The sequence below is a fragment of the Haliaeetus albicilla genome, chromosome 29 (assembly GCF_947461875.1).
Source record: "Haliaeetus albicilla chromosome 29, bHalAlb1.1, whole genome shotgun sequence".
NCBI lineage: Eukaryota > Metazoa > Chordata > Aves > Accipitriformes > Accipitridae > Haliaeetus > Haliaeetus albicilla.
In genome coordinates, this window is record NC_091511.1 from 2,400,264 (window position 1) to 2,421,242 (window position 20,979).

Sequence of the window (20,979 nt, forward strand, 5' to 3'; positions counted from 1 at the left end):
CACCCAGCCACCAAGTAACAGTCCCCCAAGAGAAGTTCCCAATTCCCAGACGAGCAAAGGATCTTCCATGGACCCTGCCCAACGTCCTGCAAGACTCCAAACCCAGCACTCCAAGGAGCCATGGATGGTCCTGCGGCCCCACTCACCTGTGACAGCGTCAGTGGAGACGGGGCCCAGACGTTTCCGACCCCACACCCCGTACAGGTTGAACTTGTAGCGGCGCGACGGTGACAGCCCAGGCACCGTCACCGTGCGGGAACCACCGTCCACGGGCACCACCTGGGGCTGGCCTTGTGCATCCTTGTACTGCACCGTGAAGGAGTCAAAGGTGCCCTCGGGGACGCTCCACTCCAGCTGGACAGAGTCGGGGGTGACGTGCGAGGCCGTCAGCTCGCCCAGGATGGGCTGGGATGGTCGTTCCTCTGGCTCAGCTGCACCTGTAACAGAGGGCACAATGCCCGGCATTAACATCCACATGTCCATCCATGCACCCACCAACCCATCCATCCACCCATACAATCAACCATCCAGTCCACCATCCAGCCACACACTCACCTAATCATCCATCCATCAAACCATCCAAACATCCGTCTGTCCATTCCACCAAAAAAAACCTATCCCTCCCTATTTGCATTACATCCCTTTCTATAAGAATTTCTCCCCCAATCGGTCCTTGAGTCTGTTCCGCTATCGAAGCATCAAGCCATGAAACCACTCACTCCCCTGACCAGGCAGACATCCAGCAAAGGCTGCCAGGACCCCTCCATCCATCCACCCTTCCACACTGCCATCTAACCATGTGTCCATCCAAGCATTCGAACCACCTGTCAATCCCTCAATTAGCCAGACTCATACAAATGTTCGTCCATCTACTCATCCATCCATCCATCCGTCCTTTTATCAAGTCATCCATCCATTCACGGATCAACTAAACCAAGCTTCCATCTACCCATCTCCTCAGGGAAGCAATTAGACACCTGCCCATCCATCCATCCATCCATCCTTCCATCCATCCATCCACATTTCCCTCCCTCCTCCAATCTTCCATGCTCCCTTCCCTCTAACCCCGGCAGCACCCAAGAGATGTTCCCAGTTCCCACAAGGCCCCAGGGGATCAGGACAGACCCAGACCCAGCTCCTTTCCTGCTCCATACCCAGGGCACCAAGGGGGCACAGGTGGGGCCCACAGACCCACTCACCGGTGACGGTGTCAGTGGAGACGGGGCCCAGACGTTTCCGACCCCACACCCCGTACAGGTTGAACTTGTAGCGGCGTGACGGTGACAGCCCAGGCACCGTCACCGTGCGGGAACCTCCGTCCACAGGCAGCACCTGGGGCTGGCCTTCTGCATCCTTGTACTGCACCATGAAGGAGTCAAAGGTGCCCTCGGGGACGCTCCACTCCAGCTGAACAGAGTCGGGGGTGACGTGCGAGGCCGTCAGCTCGCCCAGGATGGGCTGGGATGGTGGTTCCTCCTCTGGCTCAGCTGCAGCTGTAACAGAGAGGGCACAATACCCGGCATAAACATCCACAGGTCCATCCAAACATTCATCATTCCTTTTGTCCATCCATCCATCCATCCAACCCTTTGTCCATCCACCCATCCATTTTTCTACCAAACCTTTCCTCTGTCCACCCATACACTCAAGAAATCACCCCTGCAGGTATCAGTTCACCCAAGCATCCAACCACCTGTCCTTCCATCCACCCTTAACACGGTTCTACCCATCAGCCTTCCAACCATCCACACATGCATTCTTCTACTCAGTAAGGCAGGATTTTGGTCACCCATGTCATCATCCACCAACTCATCCATGTCTTCATCACTCCTTCCATGCACCCACCAATCCCTTTGCCTATCTCTCCACGCAACCTTCCCTCCCTCCATTTCCCCATCCTAACATCCATGCTTCCATCCATCCAGTCACCATTTCTCCCTGCGCGATTCCATCCATCTATCCTTGAATTAATTCCTCTATCCAACCACCCTATGGCTCACCCTTCCATCAAAACACCCACCTACGCAGGCAACCATCTGTTCAATCATCTATCCATGCAATAAACCTATTAACCAACCACACACCATCATCCATCCATCCAACTATCCATCCATCCATCCAACCATCTCCTCACCCAACGAGCAAAACACTCATCCAAGCACCCGTACCACAACACTACCTCCCTCCAGGCTTGCCTTTCGCTCCTCCTCCCTTACCGCCTTCAACCCTGCCTGCACCCGTCCCACCACCCAGCCACCAAGTAACAGTCCCCCAAGAGAAGTTCCCAATTCCCAGACGAGCAAAGGATCTTCCATGGACCCTGCCCAACGTCCTGCAAGACTCCAAACCCAGCACTCCAAGGAGCCATGGATGGTCCTGCGGCCCCACTCACCTGTGACAGCGTCAGTGGAGACGGGGCCCAGACGTTTCCGACCCCACACCCCGTACAGGTTGAACTTGTAGCGGCGCGACGGTGACAGCCCAGGCACCGTCACCGTGCGGGAACCACCGTCCACGGGCACCACCTGGGGCTGGCCTTGTGCATCCTTGTACTGCACCGTGAAGGAGTCAAAGGTGCCCTCGGGGACGCTCCACTCCAGCTGGACAGAGTCGGGGGTGACGTGCGAGGCCGTCAGCTCGCCCAGGATGGGCTGGGATGGTCGTTCCTCTGGCTCAGCTGCACCTGTAACAGAGGGCACAATGCCCGGCATTAACATCCACATGTCCATCCATGCACCCACCAACCCATCCATCCACCCATACAATCAACCATCCAGTCCACCATCCAGCCACACACTCACCTAATCATCCATCCATCAAACCATCCAAACATCCGTCTGTCCATTCCACCAAAAAAAACCTATCCCTCCCTATTTGCATTACATCCCTTTCTATAAGAATTTCTCCCCCAATCGGTCCTTGAGTCTGTTCCGCTATCGAAGCATCAAGCCATGAAACCACTCACTCCCCTGACCAGGCAGACATCCAGCAAAGGCTGCCAGGACCCCTCCATCCATCCACCCTTCCACACTGCCATCTAACCATGTGTCCATCCAAGCATTCGAACCACCTGTCAATCCCTCAATTAGCCAGACTCATACAAATGTTCGTCCATCTACTCATCCATCCATCCATCCGTCCTTTTATCAAGTCATCCATCCATTCACGGATCAACTAAACCAAGCTTCCATCTACCCATCTCCTCAGGGAAGCAATTAGACACCTGCCCATCCATCCATCCATCCATCCTTCCATCCATCCATCCACATTTCCCTCCCTCCTCCAATCTTCCATGCTCCCTTCCCTCTAACCCCGGCAGCACCCAAGAGATGTTCCCAGTTCCCACAAGGCCCCAGGGGATCAGGACAGACCCAGACCCAGCTCCTTTCCTGCTCCATACCCAGGGCACCAAGGGGGCACAGGTGGGGCCCACAGACCCACTCACCGGTGACGGTGTCAGTGGAGACGGGGCCCAGACGTTTCCGACCCCACACCCCGTACAGGTTGAACTTGTAGCGGCGTGACGGTGACAGCCCAGGCACCGTCACCGTGCGGGAACCTCCGTCCACAGGCAGCACCTGGGGCTGGCCTTCTGCATCCTTGTACTGCACCATGAAGGAGTCAAAGGTGCCCTCGGGGACGCTCCACTCCAGCTGAACAGAGTCGGGGGTGACGTGCGAGGCCGTCAGCTCGCCCAGGATGGGCTGGGATGGTGGTTCCTCCTCTGGCTCAGCTGCAGCTGTAACAGAGAGGGCACAATACCCGGCATAAACATCCACAGGTCCATCCAAACATTCATCATTCCTTTTGTCCATCCATCCATCCATCCAACCCTTTGTCCATCCACCCATCCATTTTTCTACCAAACCTTTCCTCTGTCCACCCATACACTCAAGAAATCACCCCTGCAGGTATCAGTTCACCCAAGCATCCAACCACCTGTCCTTCCATCCACCCTTAACACGGTTCTACCCATCAGCCTTCCAACCATCCACACATGCATTCTTCTACTCAGTAAGGCAGGATTTTGGTCACCCATGTCATCATCCACCAACTCATCCATGTCTTCATCACTCCTTCCATGCACCCACCAATCCCTTTGCCTATCTCTCCACGCAACCTTCCCTCCCTCCATTTCCCCATCCTAACATCCATGCTTCCATCCATCCAGTCACCATTTCTCCCTGCGCGATTCCATCCATCTATCCTTGAATTAATTCCTCTATCCAACCACCCTATGGCTCACCCTTCCATCAAAACACCCACCTACGCAGGCAACCATCTGTTCAATCATCTATCCATGCAATAAACCTATTAACCAACCACACACCATCATCCATCCATCCAACTATCCATCCATCCATCCAACCATCTCCTCACCCAACGAGCAAAACACTCATCCAAGCACCCGTACCACAACACTACCTCCCTCCAGGCTTGCCTTTCGCTCCTCCTCCCTTACCGCCTTCAACCCTGCCTGCACCCGTCCCACCACCCAGCCACCAAGTAACAGTCCCCCAAGAGAAGTTCCCAATTCCCAGACGAGCAAAGGATCTTCCATGGACCCTGCCCAACGTCCTGCAAGACTCCAAACCCAGCACTCCAAGGAGCCATGGATGGTCCTGCGGCCCCACTCACCTGTGACAGCGTCAGTGGAGACGGGGCCCAGACGTTTCCGACCCCACACCCCGTACAGGTTGAACTTGTAGCGGCGCGACGGTGACAGCCCAGGCACCGTCACCGTGCGGGAACCACCGTCCACGGGCACCACCTGGGGCTGGCCTTGTGCATCCTTGTACTGCACCGTGAAGGAGTCAAAGGTGCCCTCGGGGACGCTCCACTCCAGCTGGACAGAGTCGGGGGTGACGTGCGAGGCCGTCAGCTCGCCCAGGATGGGCTGGGATGGTCGTTCCTCTGGCTCAGCTGCACCTGTAACAGAGGGCACAATGCCCGGCATTAACATCCACATGTCCATCCATGCACCCACCAACCCATCCATCCACCCATACAATCAACCATCCAGTCCACCATCCAGCCACACACTCACCTAATCATCCATCCATCAAACCATCCAAACATCCGTCTGTCCATTCCACCAAAAAAAACCTATCCCTCCCTATTTGCATTACATCCCTTTCTATAAGAATTTCTCCCCCAATCGGTCCTTGAGTCTGTTCCGCTATCGAAGCATCAAGCCATGAAACCACTCACTCCCCTGACCAGGCAGACATCCAGCAAAGGCTGCCAGGACCCCTCCATCCATCCACCCTTCCACACTGCCATCTAACCATGTGTCCATCCAAGCATTCGAACCACCTGTCAATCCCTCAATTAGCCAGACTCATACAAATGTTCGTCCATCTACTCATCCATCCATCCATCCGTCCTTTTATCAAGTCATCCATCCATTCACGGATCAACTAAACCAAGCTTCCATCTACCCATCTCCTCAGGGAAGCAATTAGACACCTGCCCATCCATCCATCCATCCATCCTTCCATCCATCCATCCACATTTCCCTCCCTCCTCCAATCTTCCATGCTCCCTTCCCTCTAACCCCGGCAGCACCCAAGAGATGTTCCCAGTTCCCACAAGGCCCCAGGGGATCAGGACAGACCCAGACCCAGCTCCTTTCCTGCTCCATACCCAGGGCACCAAGGGGGCACAGGTGGGGCCCACAGACCCACTCACCGGTGACGGTGTCAGTGGAGACGGGGCCCAGACGTTTCCGACCCCACACCCCGTACAGGTTGAACTTGTAGCGGCGTGACGGTGACAGCCCAGGCACCGTCACCGTGCGGGAACCTCCGTCCACAGGCAGCACCTGGGGCTGGCCTTCTGCATCCTTGTACTGCACCACGAAGGAGTCAAAGGTGCCCTCGGGGACGCTCCACTCCAGCTGGACAGAGTCGGGGCTGACATGGGAGGCCGTCAGCTCGCCCAGGATGGGCTGGGATGGTGGTTCCTCCTCTGGCTCAGCTGCAGCTGTAACAGAGAGGGCACAATACCCGGCATAAACATCCACAGGTCCATCCAAACATTCATCATTCCTTTTGTCCATCCATCCATCCATCCAACCCTTTGTCCATCCACCCATCCATTTTTCTACCAAACCTTTCCTCTGTCCACCCATACACTCAAGAAATCACCCCTGCAGGTATCAGTTCACCCAAGCATCCAACCACCTGTCCTTCCATCCACCCTTAACACGGTTCTACCCATCAGCCTTCCAACCATCCACACATGCATTCTTCTACTCAGTAAGGCAGGATTTTGGTCACCCATGTCATCATCCACCAACTCATCCATGTCTTCATCACTCCTTCCATGCACCCACCAATCCCTTTGCCTATCTCTCCACGCAACCTTCCCTCCCTCCATTTCCCCATCCTAACATCCATGCTTCCATCCATCCAGTCACCATTTCTCCCTGCGCGATTCCATCCATCTATCCTTGAATTAATTCCTCTATCCAACCACCCTATGGCTCACCCTTCCATCAAAACACCCACCTACGCAGGCAACCATCTGTTCAATCATCTATCCATGCAATAAACCTATTAACCAACCACACACCATCATCCATCCATCCAACTATCCATCCATCCATCCAACCATCTCCTCACCCAACGAGCAAAACACTCATCCAAGCACCCGTACCACAACACTACCTCCCTCCAGGCTTGCCTTTCGCTCCTCCTCCCTTACCGCCTTCAACCCTGCCTGCACCCGTCCCACCACCCAGCCACCAAGTAACAGTCCCCCAAGAGAAGTTCCCAATTCCCAGACGAGCAAAGGATCTTCCATGGACCCTGCCCAACGTCCTGCAAGACTCCAAACCCAGCACTCCAAGGAGCCATGGATGGTCCTGCGGCCCCACTCACCTGTGACAGCGTCAGTGGAGACGGGGCCCAGACGTTTCCGACCCCACACCCCGTACAGGTTGAACTTGTAGCGGCGCGACGGTGACAGCCCAGGCACCGTCACCGTGCGGGAACCACCGTCCACGGGCACCACCTGGGGCTGGCCTTGTGCATCCTTGTACTGCACCGTGAAGGAGTCAAAGGTGCCCTCGGGGACGCTCCACTCCAGCTGGACAGAGTCGGGGGTGACGTGCGAGGCCGTCAGCTCGCCCAGGATGGGCTGGGATGGTCGTTCCTCTGGCTCAGCTGCACCTGTAACAGAGGGCACAATGCCCGGCATTAACATCCACATGTCCATCCATGCACCCACCAACCCATCCATCCACCCATACAATCAACCATCCAGTCCACCATCCAGCCACACACTCACCTAATCATCCATCCATCAAACCATCCAAACATCCGTCTGTCCATTCCACCAAAAAAAACCTATCCCTCCCTATTTGCATTACATCCCTTTCTATAAGAATTTCTCCCCCAATCGGTCCTTGAGTCTGTTCCGCTATCGAAGCATCAAACCATGAAACCACTCACTCCCCTGACCAGGCAGACATCCAGCAAAGGCTGCCAGGACCCCTCCATCCATCCACCCTTCCACACTGCCATCTAACCATGTGTCCATCCAAGCATTCGAACCACCTGTCAATCCCTCAATTAGCCAGACTCATACAAATGTTCGTCCATCTACTCATCCATCCATCCATCCGTCCTTTTATCAAGTCATCCATCCATTCACGGATCAACTAAACCAAGCTTCCATCTACCCATCTCCTCAGGGAAGCAATTAGACACCTGCCCATCCATCCATCCATCCATCCTTCCATCCATCCACATTTCCCTCCCTCCTCCAATCTTCCATGCTCCCTTCCCTCTAACCCCGGCAGCACCCAAGAGATGTTCCCAGTTCCCACAAGGCCCCAGGGGATCAGGACAGACCCAGACCCAGCTCCTTTCCTGCTCCATACCCAGGGCACCAAGGGGGCACAGGTGGGGCCCACAGACTCACTCACCGGTGACGGTGTCAGTGGAGACGGGGCCCAGACGTTTCCGACCCCACACCCCGTACAGGTTGAACTTGTAGCGGCGTGACGGTGACAGCCCAGGCACCGTCACCGTGCGGGAACCTCCGTCCACAGGCAGCACCTGGGGCTGGCCTTCTGCATCCTTGTACTGCACCACGAAGGAGTCAAAGGTGCCCTCGGGGACGCTCCACTCCAGCTGAACAGAGTCGGGGCTGACATGGGAGGCCGTCAGCTCGCCCAGGATGGGCCGGGATGGTGGTTCCTCCTCTGGCTCAGCTGCAGCTGTAACAGAGAGGGCACAATACCCGGCATAAACATCCACAGGTCCATCCAAACATTCATCATTCCTTTTGTCCATCCATCCATCCATCCAACCCTTTGTCCATCCACCCATCCATTTTTCTACCAAACCTTTCCTCTGTCCACCCATACACTCAAGAAATCACCCCTGCAGGTATCAGTTCACCCAAGCATCCAACCACCTGTCCTTCCATCCACCCTTAACACGGTTCTACCCATCAGCCTTCCAACCATCCACACATGCATTCTTCTACTCAGTAAGGCAGGATTTTGGTCACCCATGTCATCATCCACCAACTCATCCATGTCTTCATCACTCCTTCCATGCACCCACCAATCCCTTTGCCTATCTCTCCACGCAACCTTCCCTCCCTCCATTTCCCCATCCTAACATCCATGCTTCCATCCATCCAGTCACCATTTCTCCCTGCGCGATTCCATCCATCTATCCTTGAATTAATTCCTCTATCCAACCACCCTATGGCTCACCCTTCCATCAAAACACCCACCTACGCAGGCAACCATCTGTTCAATCATCTATCCATGCAATAAACCTATTAACCAACCACACACCATCATCCATCCATCCAACTATCCATCCATCCATCCAACCATCTCCTCACCCAACGAGCAAAACACTCATCCAAGCACCCGTACCACAACACTACCTCCCTCCAGGCTTGCCTTTCGCTCCTCCTCCCTTACCGCCTTCAACCCTGCCTGCACCCGTCCCACCACCCAGCCACCAAGTAACAGTCCCCCAAGAGAAGTTCCCAATTCCCAGACGAGCAAAGGATCTTCCATGGACCCTGCCCAACGTCCTGCAAGACTCCAAACCCAGCACTCCAAGGAGCCATGGATGGTCCTGCGGCCCCACTCACCTGTGACAGCGTCAGTGGAGACGGGGCCCAGACGTTTCCGACCCCACACCCCGTACAGGTTGAACTTGTAGCGGCGCGACGGTGACAGCCCAGGCACCGTCACCGTGCGGGAACCACCGTCCACGGGCACCACCTGGGGCTGGCCTTGTGCATCCTTGTACTGCACCGTGAAGGAGTCAAAGGTGCCCTCGGGGACGCTCCACTCCAGCTGGACAGAGTCGGGGGTGACGTGCGAGGCCGTCAGCTCGCCCAGGATGGGCTGGGATGGTCGTTCCTCTGGCTCAGCTGCACCTGTAACAGAGGGCACAATGCCCGGCATTAACATCCACATGTCCATCCATGCACCCACCAACCCATCCATCCACCCATACAATCAACCATCCAGTCCACCATCCAGCCACACACTCACCTAATCATCCATCCATCAAACCATCCAAACATCCGTCTGTCCATTCCACCAAAAAAAACCTATCCCTCCCTATTTGCATTACATCCCTTTCTATAAGAATTTCTCCCCCAATCGGTCCTTGAGTCTGTTCCGCTATCGAAGCATCAAGCCATGAAACCACTCACTCCCCTGACCAGGCAGACATCCAGCAAAGGCTGCCAGGACCCCTCCATCCATCCACCCTTCCACACTGCCATCTAACCATGTGTCCATCCAAGCATTCGAACCACCTGTCAATCCCTCAATTAGCCAGACTCATACAAATGTTCGTCCATCTACTCATCCATCCATCCATCCGTCCTTTTATCAAGTCATCCATCCATTCACGGATCAACTAAACCAAGCTTCCATCTACCCATCTCCTCAGGGAAGCAATTAGACACCTGCCCATCCATCCATCCATCCATCCTTCCATCCATCCATCCACATTTCCCTCCCTCCTCCAATCTTCCATGCTCCCTTCCCTCTAACCCCGGCAGCACCCAAGAGATGTTCCCAGTTCCCACAAGGCCCCAGGGGATCAGGACAGACCCAGACCCAGCTCCTTTCCTGCTCCATACCCAGGGCACCAAGGGGGCACAGGTGGGGCCCACAGACCCACTCACCGGTGACGGTGTCAGTGGAGACGGGGCCCAGACGTTTCCGACCCCACACCCCGTACAGGTTGAACTTGTAGCGGCGTGACGGTGACAGCCCAGGCACCGTCACCGTGCGGGAACCTCCGTCCACAGGCAGCACCTGGGGCTGGCCTTCTGCATCCTTGTACTGCACCACGAAGGAGTCAAAGGTGCCCTCGGGGACGCTCCACTCCAGCTGGACAGAGTCGGGGCTGACATGGGAGGCCGTCAGCTCGCCCAGGATGGGCTGGGATGGTGGTTCCTCCTCTGGCTCAGCTGCAGCTGTAACAGAGAGGGCACAATACCCGGCATAAACATCCACAGGTCCATCCAAACATTCATCATTCCTTTTGTCCATCCATCCATCCATCCAACCCTTTGTCCATCCACCCATCCATTTTTCTACCAAACCTTTCCTCTGTCCACCCATACACTCAAGAAATCACCCCTGCAGGTATCAGTTCACCCAAGCATCCAACCACCTGTCCTTCCATCCACCCTTAACACGGTTCTACCCATCAGCCTTCCAACCATCCACACATGCATTCTTCTACTCAGTAAGGCAGGATTTTGGTCACCCATGTCATCATCCACCAACTCATCCATGTCTTCATCACTCCTTCCATGCACCCACCAATCCCTTTGCCTATCTCTCCACGCAACCTTCCCTCCCTCCATTTCCCCATCCTAACATCCATGCTTCCATCCATCCAGTCACCATTTCTCCCTGCGCGATTCCATCCATCTATCCTTGAATTAATTCCTCTATCCAACCATCCTATGGCTCACCCTTCCATCAAAACACCCACCTACGCAGGCAACCATCTGTTCAATCATCTATCCATGCAATAAACCTATTAACCAACCACACACCATCATCCATCCATCCAACTATCCATCCATCCATCCAACCATCTCCTCACCCAACAAGCAAAACACTCATCCAAGCACCCGTACCACAACACTACCTCCCTCCAGGCTTGCCTTTCGCTCCTCCTCCCTTACCGCCTTCAACCCTGCCTGCACCCGTCCCACCACCCAGCCACCAAGTAACAGTCCCCCAAGAGAAGTTCCCAATTCCCAGACGAGCAAAGGATCTTCCATGGACCCTGCCCAACATCCTGCAAGACTCCAAACCCAGCACTCCAAGGAGCCATGGATGGTCCTGCGGCCCCACTCACCTGTGACAGCGTCAGTGGAGACGGGGCCCAGACGTTTCCGACCCCACACCCCGTACAGGTTGAACTTGTAGCGGCGCGACGGTGACAGCCCAGGCACCGTCACCGTGCGGGAACCACCGTCCACGGGCACCACCTGGGGCTGGCCTTGTGCATCCTTGTACTGCACCGTGAAGGAGTCAAAGGTGCCCTCGGGGACGCTCCACTCCAGCTGGACAGAGTCGGGGGTGACGTGCGAGGCCGTCAGCTCGCCCAGGATGGGCTGGGATGGTCGTTCCTCTGGCTCAGCTGCACCTGTAACAGAGGGCACAATGCCCGGCATTAACATCCACATGTCCATCCATGCACCCACCAACCCATCCATCCACCCATACAATCAACCATCCAGTCCACCATCCAGCCACACACTCACCTAATCATCCATCCATCAAACCATCCAAACATCCGTCTGTCCATTCCACCAAAAAAAACCTATCCCTCCCTATTTGCATTACATCCCTTTCTATAAGAATTTCTCCCCCAATCGGTCCTTGAGTCTGTTCCGCTATCGAAGCATCAAGCCATGAAACCACTCACTCCCCTGACCAGGCAGACATCCAGCAAAGGCTGCCAGGACCCCTCCATCCATCCACCCTTCCACACTGCCATCTAACCATGTGTCCATCCAAGCATTCGAACCACCTGTCAATCCCTCAATTAGCCAGACTCATACAAATGTTCGTCCATCTACTCATCCATCCATCCATCCGTCCTTTTATCAAGTCATCCATCCATTCACGGATCAACTAAACCAAGCTTCCATCTACCCATCTCCTCAGGGAAGCAATTAGACACCTGCCCATCCATCCATCCATCCATCCTTCCATCCATCCATCCACATTTCCCTCCCTCCTCCAATCTTCCATGCTCCCTTCCCTCTAACCCCGGCAGCACCCAAGAGATGTTCCCAGTTCCCACAAGGCCCCAGGGGATCAGGACAGACCCAGACCCAGCTCCTTTCCTGCTCCATACCCAGGGCACCAAGGGGGCACAGGTGGGGCCCACAGACCCACTCACCGGTGACGGTGTCAGTGGAGACGGGGCCCAGACGTTTCCGACCCCACACCCCGTACAGGTTGAACTTGTAGCGGCGTGACGGTGACAGCCCAGGCACCGTCACCGTGCGGGAACCTCCGTCCACAGGCAGCACCTGGGGCTGGCCTTCTGCATCCTTGTACTGCACCACGAAGGAGTCAAAGGTGCCCTCGGGGACGCTCCACTCCAGCCGGACAGAGTCGGGGCTGACGTGGGAGGCCGTGAGCTCGCCCAGGCGAGGTGGTTGTGGTGGTTCCTCCTCTGGCTCAGCTGCAGCTGCAACAGAGAGGGCACAATGCCCAGCAAAAAAATCCATTAATTTGTCCGTCCATCTATCCATCCAACAATACACAACTTTTCCCTTTAGTCAGTCCTTCAATCCATTACTCCCATCAATGAAACAGACACTTAACCCTTTATTTAAGCCTCCAACCAACCAGTCATACAACCAACTCATGTATCCAACCAACCCACCCACCCCTCCATCCATCCATAATTCCATCCATCCACCCAGTTGTGCCTCCATCCAAACAGCCAAAACACCATTCCAGCTCTGAAACTTCTACAAAGTCATCCATACTCAATCCTTCAGGAATCCCACCAACTACCCATGCTTCCACCAATTCATCTACCAATTCAACCAGCCAGCCAGCCAAACATACATCCAATCTCCCATCCATCCACCTCTCCATTAAGCCATCAAGATACCCTTCCACACAGCCATCTATCTATCCATTCACACATTCAACCAACCAAATATCCTGCTGTCGAACCTTCCATCCACACACTCACGCAACCTTCCATCTACCCAACCTTCGATCCATCCATCCACCCATCCCATTGTGGGAGTGGGGGAGGGTCCCCTGGATGCCTGCGTCCCCCTCAGGGAATGGGGGAAGGGGAGTGAGCACCACCCCCTGTTGCACAAGCCGTGGCCAATCCAATAAGCCACCCTCACTAATGGAGGGGGTGGGGGCATGCCCTGTACACCTTGGTTGCCAGGTTTGGGGGGGGACTGAGGACAGGACTGGATGCCTGGGTCCATCAGGGTCCTTAGCGGAGCAGCCCGGGTGCTGGAGCAGGTAGAAACCCTCATTTGTTTTATGTCCAAAGCCACATGTGAGCCTCCAAAGACCCATTCTTAAGGCTCCCTCCAAGCTTGCACACTCCAATCCCTCCAACACAGGCAGCACCCAAGAGATGTTCCCATTTCACAAGATGCCAAACACACCCAGGACAGACCCTACCCCAGCTCCTGCCCCACATCAAACCCAGTTCCAAAGGGGACATAAATAGGACCCACAGACACCCTCACCTGTGACAGCATCAGTGGAGACGGGGCCCAGACGTTTCCGACCCCACACCCCGTACAGGTTGAACTTGTAGCGGCGTGACGGTGACAGCCCAGGCACCGTCACCGTGCGGGAACCACCGTCCACGGGCACCACCTGGGGCTGGCCTTGTGCATCCTTGTACTGCACCGTGAAGGAGTCAAAGGTGCCCTCGGGGACGCTCCACTCCAGCTGGACGGAATCAGGCGTGACATGGGAGGCCGTGAGCTGTACCAGGATGGGCTGGGATGGTGGTTCCTCCTCTGGCTCGGTTGCAGCTGCAACAGAGATGGCACAAGGCCCAGCATAAACATGTATGTTTTCGTTTGTCTATCCATCCATTGATCTGTTTGTCTATCCTTCCATCCATCAAATCTCCTCTCTCTCTATGCGCCTTTCTCTGTGCATCAGTCACTGAATCCATACCTCCACTCAGCCATCCAACCAACCAGACACTCCTTCATTTCTCCAAATATACAGGCTTCCAACCAATAATCCACCATCCAGTCATCCAACTACCATTCCATCCTTCCATCCAAATATCGGTGCACGCATTCATCCAATCATACATCCAGTCCACAAACCAAACACATATTCATCTGTAGAAAAACAGAATCATCAAGGTTGGAAAAGACCTTTAAGATCATCAAGTCCAGCCATAAACCTAACACTGCCACGTCCACCACTAAATCAGGTCCTGAAGCGTCACCTCTACATTTCTTTTAAATACCTCCAGGGAAGGTGACTCAACCCCTTCCCTGGGCAGCCTGTTCCAGTGCGTGATAACCATTTTGGCAAAGAAATTTTTCCTAATATCCAATCTAATCTTCCCCTGGTGCAACATGAGGCCGTTTCCTCTTGTCCTATCACTTGTTATCTGGGAAAAGAGACAGATACCCACCTCGCTACAACCTCCTTTTAGGTAGTTGTAAAGAGCAATGAGGTCTCCCCTCAGCCTCCTTTTCTCCAGGCTAAACAACCCCAGTTTCCTCACCCGCTCCTCACAGGCCTTGCTCTCTAGACCCTTCACTAGCTTTGTTGCCCTTCTATGGACACACTCCCACACCTCAGTGTCTTCCTTGTAGTGAGGTGCCCATCCCACAATCCATCCAATCATCCATCCATCCATCCAAACATGTCCTCACCCAATGAGCCACACATTCATCCAAGCACCCGTACCCCATCATTCCCTCCCTCCAGGCTTCCCTCCCTCTCCCCATCCCTCTATGGCCATCAACCTTGCCTGCACCCAGCTCTCCATCCAACCTCCAATTAACACCCACCCAAGAGATGTTCTCATTTCTCAGAAGAGCTAAAGACCTTCTATGGGTGTTGCCCAAAGTCCGGCCACAGTCCATACCCAGGGCCCCAAGGGGTGCATGGATGGGTCCCCCAGATGTCCTCACCTGTGACAGCGTCAGTGGAGACGGGGCCCAGACGTTTCCGACCCCACACCCCGTACAGGTTGAACTTGTAGCGGCGTGATGGTGACAGCCCAGGCACCATCACCGTGTGGGAACCACCGTCCACAGGCACCACCTGGGGCTGGCCTTGTGCATCCTTGTACTGCACCGTGAAGGAGTCAAAGGTGCCCTCAGGGATGCTCCACTCCAGCTGGACAGAGTCGGGGGTGACGTGGGAGGCCGTGAGCTCGCCCAGGCGAGGTGGGGATGGTGGTTCCTTCTTTGGTGGGGCCGGGGCTGCAACAGGGACAGTACAATGCAGGACACACTGTGGACACACCACCATCTATCCATCCATCCATCCATCCTTCCATCCATCCATCCATCTTTCTGTCTGTCCCTTCATCCACCAAATCACCCACCTGTCACTCAACTCACCCAACCATCCCCCCTTCCATCCATTTCCCATTTCTTTACCTGTTTGTCCACCCATCCACTCATCCATCCAAATATCCCTTTGTCAGGCAATTCAGGCAGCCAGGCTGCCAGAAACCTGTCCTTCCATCCATCTAACCATCCATGTGTCTTCTCACCCACCTATGCTTCCTTTCATCCTGTCACCCATCATCTCTCCATGACCCTTCTCCTCACATTAATTCATGGAACCCAACTATCCAAGCATGCAACTATCCATCTGCTCATTCATTAAACACTCTGAATATCGACCTGACCACCCATGCTTCCATCCATCCATCCTTCCATCCATTCATCTAGCCAGTCATCAATCAGTCCACCAAAACATTTTTCCAGCCACCCATCCAAAAATCGATATATCCACTCATCCATCCATCCATCTGATCCCAACCATCAATCCACCCATCCATCCTTCCTCCCATCCAATCCCATCCACCCATGTAATCTCAACCATCCATCAACACAGTCCCAATCATCCATCCCTCCAATCCCATCCATCCATCTAATCCCAACCATCCATCTTTCCAGTCCCAACCATTCAGCCACCCATCCAATCCCAACCATCCATCCACCCACCACCCAATCAACCACCCACACAATCATCCACCCTTCCATACAAACATCCCTCCGTCCCTCTGACCTTGCACGCACCCACACCCACCCCCAAATCGAGGGCCAGATGCTCTTCCCAGATCCCTCAAGGTCAAAGGAGCTGCCAAGGCTCCTGATTTGCTCCAAACCCAGCGCCCGCAGAGGACACAGATGATGCCCTCACCTGTGATGGCTTCGGTGGAGATAAGACCAATCCGTTTCCGACCCCACACCCCGTACAGGTTGAACTTGTAGCGGTGTGACGGTGACAGCCCAGGCACCGTCACCATGCGGGAACCACCATCAACCGCAAGTGCCTGAGGTTGGCCTTGCACATCCCTGTACTGCACCGTGAAGGAGTCAAAGGTGCCCTCGAGGACGCTCCACTCCAGCTGGACAGAGCCAGGGCTGACATGGGAGACTGTGAGCTCTCCCAGGCGAGGCCGGGGTGGTGGTTCCTCCAACGGTGGGGCTGGCACTGCAATGGAGATGGCACAATGCAGAACATGAAGATCCAGCCACACATGCATCCTTCTGCTAAACCATCTGTCCATTCACCCATCTGTCTAAGCATGCACCCTTCGATCCAAGCACCCAACCATCCCCCCTTCCTCCCATTGATCCACCCATCCATCCAACTGTCCATTTATTCTGTTATTTGTCTGTAGTTCCATCCATCAGTCCCTTTATCTGTCTGTCTACTCATTTGACGATTCAAGGTTCCAGGCTTCCATCTATTCAATGACCTGGTTTTCCATTCACTTTTCTTTACATCAGTCTTTGAATCCACCTACCCACCCACTCACCCATCCACCCACAGACCTATCCATCCAACTTTCCATCCACCCATCCACACATCTATCTATCCAACCTTACATCCATCCAACCATGATTCATCCATCCTTCCACTCATCGATCTGTCCCTGTGACCCACCCACACACCCATCCACCTATCCCAGCATCCATCTTTCCATCCATCCAACCATGACACACCCCCATCCATCCATCCTTCCACCCATCCATCCACCCAACCATGATTCATCCATCCTTCCACCTCTCCAGCCAGCCACCCACCCATCCCAACCATCCAACCACCATCCATCCACCCAACCATGATTCATCCATCCTTCCACCTCTCCAGCCAGCCACCCACCCACCCATCCCAACCATCCAACCACCATCCATCCACCCAACCATCATTCATCCATCCTTCCACCTCTCCAACCACCCACCCACCCACCCATCCCAACCATCCAACCACCATCCATCCACCCAACCATCATTCATCCATCCTTCCACCTCTCCAGCCACCCACCCACCCATCCCAACCATCCAACCACCATCCATCCATCCACCCACCCACCCATCCTAACCATCCAACCACCATTCATCCATCCATCCCAAACACCCAACCACCATCCATCCAACCATCCAATCTCCCATCCCAACCATCCAACCACCCCCAACTTGTCTACCAAAAGCAGGTCAACGTGAGTCCCTCTCATTGCTGCCATGGACCACCTGATGGTACCTGCTTTGGCTACGACACCTTGGGGTTCAGTCAATTCCACCTCATACATGTGCTCCCAGTCCAGCGGGGGCTCATCGGTGCCATCGACCCCTGCACCCAAAAGAGGAGTGGATGGTTATGGGATGTCCCTGTGCAATGTTGTCCCTGCCTCCATCCCCATCACCCACCTGCCGTCACCAGGAATGTGTAGGACTTGGAGATGTGCCCCCGCACCACGCCGTGCACCTCCACCCGGTACCTGGCCCCTGGCACCAGCCCTGGCACCCGGGCCACCGCTGTGTCCCCTGGCACCTGCAGCTCCCCCTCGGCCCCCTCCGGCTCTTCCAGGAGCCGATAACGGATCACCACGGTCTCTGCATGGCCCCGCAGCCCATCCAGGTCCACCAGAGCCTCGCCGGCGGCCCCTGGCATCAACTGGGGCTTGGGATGGGGGATCTGGCGAAGGAGCTGGTGACGCAACGGGGCCGGGCTGCGGCGTAGAAGGTAAGAGAGGATGGCACGGGCCACCGCTGGCACTGTTTGGTTGCCCCGGAGGGGGAATTTTGTAGCCCGGAGGTGGCTCTCCAGGCGCTGCAGCAAGGAGCCATTGTAGGTGGACAACTTGGCCCCAAGGTCATGCAGAGATGGGCCACCCGGGAGCACTGGGGACAGTGGGGATGCTGGGGACACCGGGGACCATGGAGATGGAGGTGACACAGGGGACTGTGGTGATGCTGGGGACCGTGGAGATGCAGGTGATCTTGGGGACATTGGGGATGCTGGTGCCTCTGGGGATCTTGGGGACACTGGTGAACCCGGGAATTCTGGGGACGCTGGTGACACTGGGGACCCTGGTGACACTGGGGACTTCGGCGATGCTGGGGACCCTGGGTACCCTCGAGATACTGGGGACGCTGGAAACCTTGGAGATGCTGGGGATGCCGGTGACCCCAAAGACCCTGATGACCCCAAGGATGCATCCGGTGACACTGGTGATGCCGGTGATCCCAGGGACCCTGGTGACCCCGGGGATGCTGGTGACACTGGGGACCTTGGGGATGCCGGAGACCCTCTGGCTGATGGTGATGCTGGGGCCACTGGTGATGCCGGGGACCCCAGGGAACCCTGAGGGGACCCTGGGGACCCCCCATGGGTGGGCAGAGTCTGGGCAAGCACTGCGAGAGCAAAGGGGAGCAGGGTCATCAACCTGTCCCCAAATGTCCCCGTCTGCCAGAGCCCAGGGACCCACAATGGGGGACACAGGGATGGCTGGACATGGGAAGGGATGGGGACAGACGGATGCATAGGGACAGACTAGGGATAGACTGGGGATGCCCAGACTCATGGGAACAGACTGGGACAGATGGACTGACAGGGACAGACTGGGGACATCTGGACCCAGGCAACAGAGGGACACACGGGGAAGCACCAGGGGATGTGGGTACATGTGAACCCATGGGGACAGACAAATCCATGGAGACACATTGACCCATGGGGTCACACGAGCCCATGGGGACACACTGATCCATGGAGACACACAGACCCATGGGAACACATTGACCCATAGGGACAGACATGCCCATGGGGACACACAAGCCCATGGGGACACATTGACCCGTGGGGACACACGAGTCCATGGGGACACACTGACCCATAGGGACACACGAGTCCACGGGGACACACGAGCCCATGGGGATACATGAACCCATGGGGACACACGGACCCATGGGAACAGATGAGTCCCTGGGGACAGATGAGCCCGTGGGGACGCACAGGGACAGACGCAGATAGACGGGCCCAAGGGGACACACGGACCCACAGGGACAGACCGGTGACACACAGATCCACCAGGACAGACAGACGTATGTGGACCCGCAGAGCCATGGGGACACACATATGGGGATGGACAGAGGCTGCAGGCAATGTCCCTGTCCCCACGCCCATCCCAGTCCCTGTCCCCATGCCAGTCCCTGTCCTCATCCCTGTGGCCGTGACATCCCCATCCCTCTGCCATCCCCATGCTTGTCACTATCCCATCCCTGTCCCCATGTCCGTGCTGTCCTCATCCCCACGCTTGCATCATCCCTCTCGCCATGCCTGTCCCCATGCTGTCCCTGTCCCCATGCCATCCCCATCCCTACGCTGTCCCCATCCATCACCATCCCCATGTTGTCCCTGTCACCATGCCTGTGCTCATGCTCTCCCCATCCCCATGCCATCCCTGTCCCCATGTCCATGCCATTCCCATCCCGGTGCCCATCCATGTCCCCATGCCCAAGCCATCCCCATCGCTTTCCCCATGCCCATGATCATGCCATGACCGTCCTCAACCCCATCCCTGTGCCATCCTTGTCCCCATCCCTGTGCCATCCCCATCCCTGTCCTCATGCTGTCCCCATTCCTGTCCCCATCCCTGTGCCTATGCCACCCCTGTCCCCATGACTATGCCGTCACTGTCCCTGTCCCCCCACCACGCCATCCCCATTGACATACCCATGCCATCTCCATCCCTGTCCCTGTCCCTCTGCTCATGCCACTCCTGTCCCCATGCCCATGCCACCCCATCCCTTTCCCCCTCCTTATCCCCACCCCATCCCCATGCTGTCCCCATGCCCAAGCCATCCCCATTGCTGTCCCCACACCCATGACCATGCCATCCCCATCCCCATCCATGTGCCACACCCAACCACATGCCTGTGCCGTCCCCAGCCCTGTCCCCATGCCAGCCCTGTCCCCTTGCCCATGACACTATGTCATCACTGTCCCCATCCCTGTGTCACCCTTGTCCACATGCCTGTGCCATCCCCACCCCTGTCCCCATGCTGTCCCCATCGCTGTCCCCCCACCCATGACCGTGCCATCACCGTCCCCATCCATGTGCCATCCCCACCCCTGTCTCCACAACCACACCCGTCACCATCCCCATGTTGTCCCCCTTCCTGTCCCCATGCTCATGCCCATTGCCATCCCCATGGTGTCCCCCATCCCCATGCCCATCCCTTCGCAGTCCCCGCGCTCAGTGGGTGACACGTACGGGTGCGGATGCGCAGGGTGCTGGGCGCCCCGAGGTGCTGCTGCCGTTGAGCCTGGATGAAGAGCTCGAAGGCATGGCCCGGTGCCAGCCCCGTCACCTCGAAGGTGACAGCAGAGCCGGGCAGCTCATGGGTGGTCATCGCCGCCGGCTCATCCTGGGGACAAGGGACATGCCAAGGACAGGCTGGGGACCT

The 20,979-nt window shown here is 56.0% G+C and overlaps 1 protein-coding gene across 1 annotated transcript in view; it reads right to left on the reverse strand.

Moving 5' to 3' along the window:
* TNXB (tenascin XB) overlaps positions 1–20,979 on the reverse strand; it is a 51,226-nt gene that overhangs the window by 25,086 nt on the left and 5,161 nt on the right. Inside the window, 18 exon segments of the mRNA XM_069773852.1 lie at positions 147–437; positions 1,200–1,493; positions 2,393–2,683; positions 3,446–3,739; positions 4,639–4,977; positions 5,692–5,970; positions 6,873–7,220; positions 7,934–8,227; positions 9,127–9,465; positions 10,180–10,473; positions 11,373–11,663; positions 12,426–12,719; positions 13,759–14,052; positions 15,181–15,474; positions 16,427–16,720; positions 17,774–17,863; positions 17,941–18,927; positions 20,787–20,940. Of these exon segments, the coding sequence (XP_069629953.1) occupies positions 147–437; positions 1,200–1,493; positions 2,393–2,683; positions 3,446–3,739; positions 4,639–4,977; positions 5,692–5,970; positions 6,873–7,220; positions 7,934–8,227; positions 9,127–9,465; positions 10,180–10,473; positions 11,373–11,663; positions 12,426–12,719; positions 13,759–14,052; positions 15,181–15,474; positions 16,427–16,720; positions 17,774–17,863; positions 17,941–18,927; positions 20,787–20,940 (5,761 nt within the window).